This window comes from Propithecus coquereli, unplaced genomic scaffold (genome assembly GCF_000956105.1).
Source record: "Propithecus coquereli isolate 6110/MARCELLA unplaced genomic scaffold, Pcoq_1.0 Scaffold2, whole genome shotgun sequence".
Classification (NCBI taxonomy): domain Eukaryota; kingdom Metazoa; phylum Chordata; class Mammalia; order Primates; family Indriidae; genus Propithecus; species Propithecus coquereli.
Genome location: NW_012144966.1, coordinates 179,287 through 183,153, shown reverse-complemented (window position 1 = coordinate 183,153; position 3,867 = coordinate 179,287). Strand labels below are relative to the sequence as shown.

At 30.7% G+C, this 3,867-nt stretch overlaps 1 protein-coding gene across 1 annotated transcript in view; it reads left to right on the top strand.

Moving 5' to 3' along the window:
• The window catches only part of LOC105809674 (regulating synaptic membrane exocytosis protein 2), a gene marked incomplete at its 3' end in the record, with an annotated part of 659,796 nt that overhangs the window by 494,833 nt on the left and 161,096 nt on the right, over positions 1-3,867 (top strand). The window contains exons 16-17 of the mRNA XM_012643523.1: positions 93-272; positions 1,154-1,263. Coding sequence (XP_012498977.1) covers positions 93-272; positions 1,154-1,263 — 290 coding nt within the window. The remainder of the gene's footprint in view (positions 1-92; positions 273-1,153; positions 1,264-3,867) is intronic.

The following is a 3,867-nucleotide window of genomic DNA, read 5'->3' as shown; positions in this document are numbered from 1 at the left end:
AGTTACCTTTTTCAAAATCAGTTTGATGCATCATAACCAAATAGCAGAAGGCACTAAAGATCAACTGAGCTGCTTTTTGACTAACGTTTCAGGGATTGTGAAGCAGCAGATAGACAGCCATATCACAGATCCAGATCAACAGAACAGCGGCCTCTCCTTGAGCGGACCACCACCCGCTCCAGATCCACTGAGCGTCCTGATACAAACCTCATGAGGTCGATGCCTTCATTAATGACTGGAAGATCTGCCCCTCCTTCACCTGCCTTATCGAGGTGAAAGATAAATCAATCAGACTCACTTCCCCTTTGCCCACCAGCACACCATTTTATTTTCCCAGCAGCTAAATGGTCTTCTATCATCTTTGGCTGATCACTAATAACAATCGATACTAACCTTTTCAATGTAAGCACACTATTTATATTCAGTGAATATAATAGTGTGTGGCTACCATTGTAATTTGTTTATTAACTGTCCTGACTGCATTTGTTTTGTGATTTCTCATTAATCAAGAGTCCTGGGTAAATCCCCTCATAACTATCATGTTCTTCTCCTACAGAATGTGAAAATATTTGTGTTCTTTAGTTATCACTTTCCAAATAATCATCATAATGACAATAAATAAAACTATATTTTTAGTTTCTTTCTATCAATACAAATATCAGGTATTAACCAATATTTTCTTTAGCTGAATTTTGAATTGTTCAGGGTTTTATTTGTAGTGTCATGAGATATTTTCTAAAAAAGGGATATTTATTATAAGCCTGAGTCAAAATCTCTTTGGATCAAAGGAGGAAGGTTAGTATCAAGAGTTTGGGATCTGGTAGAAAGAAATATGAAGTATTACCTTTTATTTTTTGAGCTGCAAAATTCTTCTCTTGCTTTCATATGGATAAAATGCTAATTTACATTAATAATTCTATGGATTTTACTGTAGGGCTTTGTGTGCATGTATGTGTATGTATGCATATTACACAAAAATATAAACATCTTTTGCTATTTAATCATTCAAATATCCATATTTTGTCCTACTTTCCTAACCTTTTAATCAGCAGCTAAACCTCCTTTAAAATTGCACTTACACAGCTGTCGTATGAACCAAATGTATTAAAAATATCATTGTACTGAAAATGAATATTAATGGTATATCTTGTAGGTCTCATCCTCGTACTGGGTCTGTCCAGACAAGCCCATCGAGTACTCCAGTGGCAGGACGAAGGGGCCGACAGCTTCCACAGCTTCCACCAAAGGGAACGTTGGAGAGAAGTAAGTTTTATTTCTAATTATGTCATATAGGAAATGCACATGGAAGCCAAGGTGAATCAAGATTTTCTTATTACCTTTGTGTTAGTTGTCTTCTTTTGTTAATTATATGCCTTGGCTGCATTTCATAATAGTTATATTTATAAATATATATTTTGCATTTAAAATTTGTAATATTGGGAGGTAAAATAAGCTATCTTTATTGCTCTTGCATATTTTTCAAATTTGAATAAATGTATTTTAAAAAGTAAACTTAATACTCTTAAATAAGCAGTTGGATGATATTTGTTTGCTACAACTAAGTTTATGTGATTGTTGATAGCTACATAAAGTTTATTAGTAACTAGCCAAATCAATTTTCACACACTGCAAAGGACTGGTTAGCTGATGCACAACAATGGTGATCCTTCTCAAAACTGGAGAACGAGAAAAAGGTAATCATAAATATACAAAGAAAGATGCATGTTGTACTGATGTTTTTAATAATTTCAAATTTTTGCCTAAAAAGCATTATTTGCTGACACACATATGAACATACTTCCCAAACATCTGTAAATTTTTGGATAAGGGACCTCTAAAAGCATGGATAACAGAATATAATAATTTTTAACATCATTTAATAATGATGCTTTTATTTGGTAACTGGATATGCTTTGCAAATATACATATATGTTTAAATCACCTTTTAACTTTTCTCTAATAGACAATACTTTCTGTGCCTTTGGAAAGTTCTGTTGTTTTTAACCCCTGTGCTTTGGTTCCCTTTTTTGTTTTGTTTTGTTTATTTTATTTTGTTTTTCCTAGACAATGGAGTCAAGGAGATAGAACCTTATGAAGGTCTGTACATAAAGGAGGGTTTGTTTTGTGCTGACAGCCTTTTTGGGGGGCTATGTAAGCAAAAATAAACCCAACTGCAATTGATGTCCTTTCATTGTGTAGACTTTCATTTATCGTAAAAGGATTTTGTTTTATGATTTCTGATAAAGTGTTCAACTTTTATTTTACTTGGAAATTATACCAAGGAGTTAAATTTCTTTGATTCATCAAGTAAGAATGCAAAGAGTTTAACTTCTTTTAAATGACCAGATAAAGTTTGATCTTTTTAAAAAGTTTAATTTCACTATTAAGCAGAATTCAAGATTTTGAGTAAGACGTTAAGCAAAGATATCAATTGCAGTCTGTGTTTATGTCATTGAGGATGTACACATAGTCTAGTTATATTTATCATCATATATTTCATTTTGTATTCATGATGATCTTTTAATTATTAAATTTGACTTTCTAGAAAAGAAAGTCATTGAATTAGATAGTGATTGTGATTTGTATTTCCTACATCATTTTTCATGTTGTAGCAAGATTGCTTACAGTATATCAAAGTTAAATATGGTATAGTTTTATTACCAAACACTGCATTATGACTCGAGAAAATATTGAGTTGTGATATATGGAGTATCATACACCTACTAGAACAATTTAAAAAAATCCTCTGCTAGTTTGGAATTCTGAAGTAGACTTTGTAACTTTAAAACATTACTTTTATTTACCAATGAATCTCCAGCACGTAGAATAATGCCTGGCACATTGTAGGCCCTCAATAAATATTTGTTGAATGAATGCATGAAATATTTACTTAAAAACTAGAAAGCTACCTCAAATAGTGTGTAAAGTACTACTAAAATAATCTTGTCATTCTATATATATTTATAGTAAAATTCATATTTCTATAACCTACTTGTAACAAATTTGTAAATGGATTGCATTTGAGCAGCAATACTTTTACTGCCTTATATAATTTGTTAATATAAGTTGTGTTCTTGTTATAACTGAATTGAAGATGATTATCAACTTCTGTTTTGTGGTTCGTTCTATTTACTGTGTACCATGATTTTGAACAACCCAGTGGTATTGTAACTGATGGTCTATTATGCTGTCTGATAAAAAGATTTCAGCAGCATTTTTATAGTTCTCAATTATTTGTATAAGATTAAAGGTATATAATTTTAAATTACTTTCCATAAGGAAAGTTCAGTGGTAGTATTTATGGAATTTTTTAAAGGCAGAGTTTCAACATCATTTATTGGCCTATGAAGTCAGAAATCATAGTTTATGTCACAATTTTTAAAGAATTGAATTTTAATATCTTTTATAGCAATATTGTATTGAGATTATGAGTAGTACCATTCTTTGTAGTAATAAATATATCAGAAAACCAACCATATTGTTGATACTGTAAGTCAGGGTTGATGAAATTTCTAAGGGGCTTGTCAACAAAGATTCTATTTACTATTTGGAGTTTTCCTTATAAAATCCATTAAAACCTCAATTTTCCTTTAATGTTTTCAATCGTGATTTTTCCGTTTTTTTTTTTTGTTTGTTTGTTTCATAAAAGAAAAGGGAGACAAAACCTCCCTTATCCTTTTCAGTATGAAATAAAAGCATTTTTATTTGTTCTGTTCTACTTAAAAGTATAGTTTTTTTCTCCATATTTTCATAAATGCTTATATAGAGACTTCAATAGATACCTGATTGTGGAATTTTCTTTAGTTTTAAATGAGATGTATAATATTTCCTTTAGAAGTCTTCAGCTTGTAACTGAAATTAAAGGTA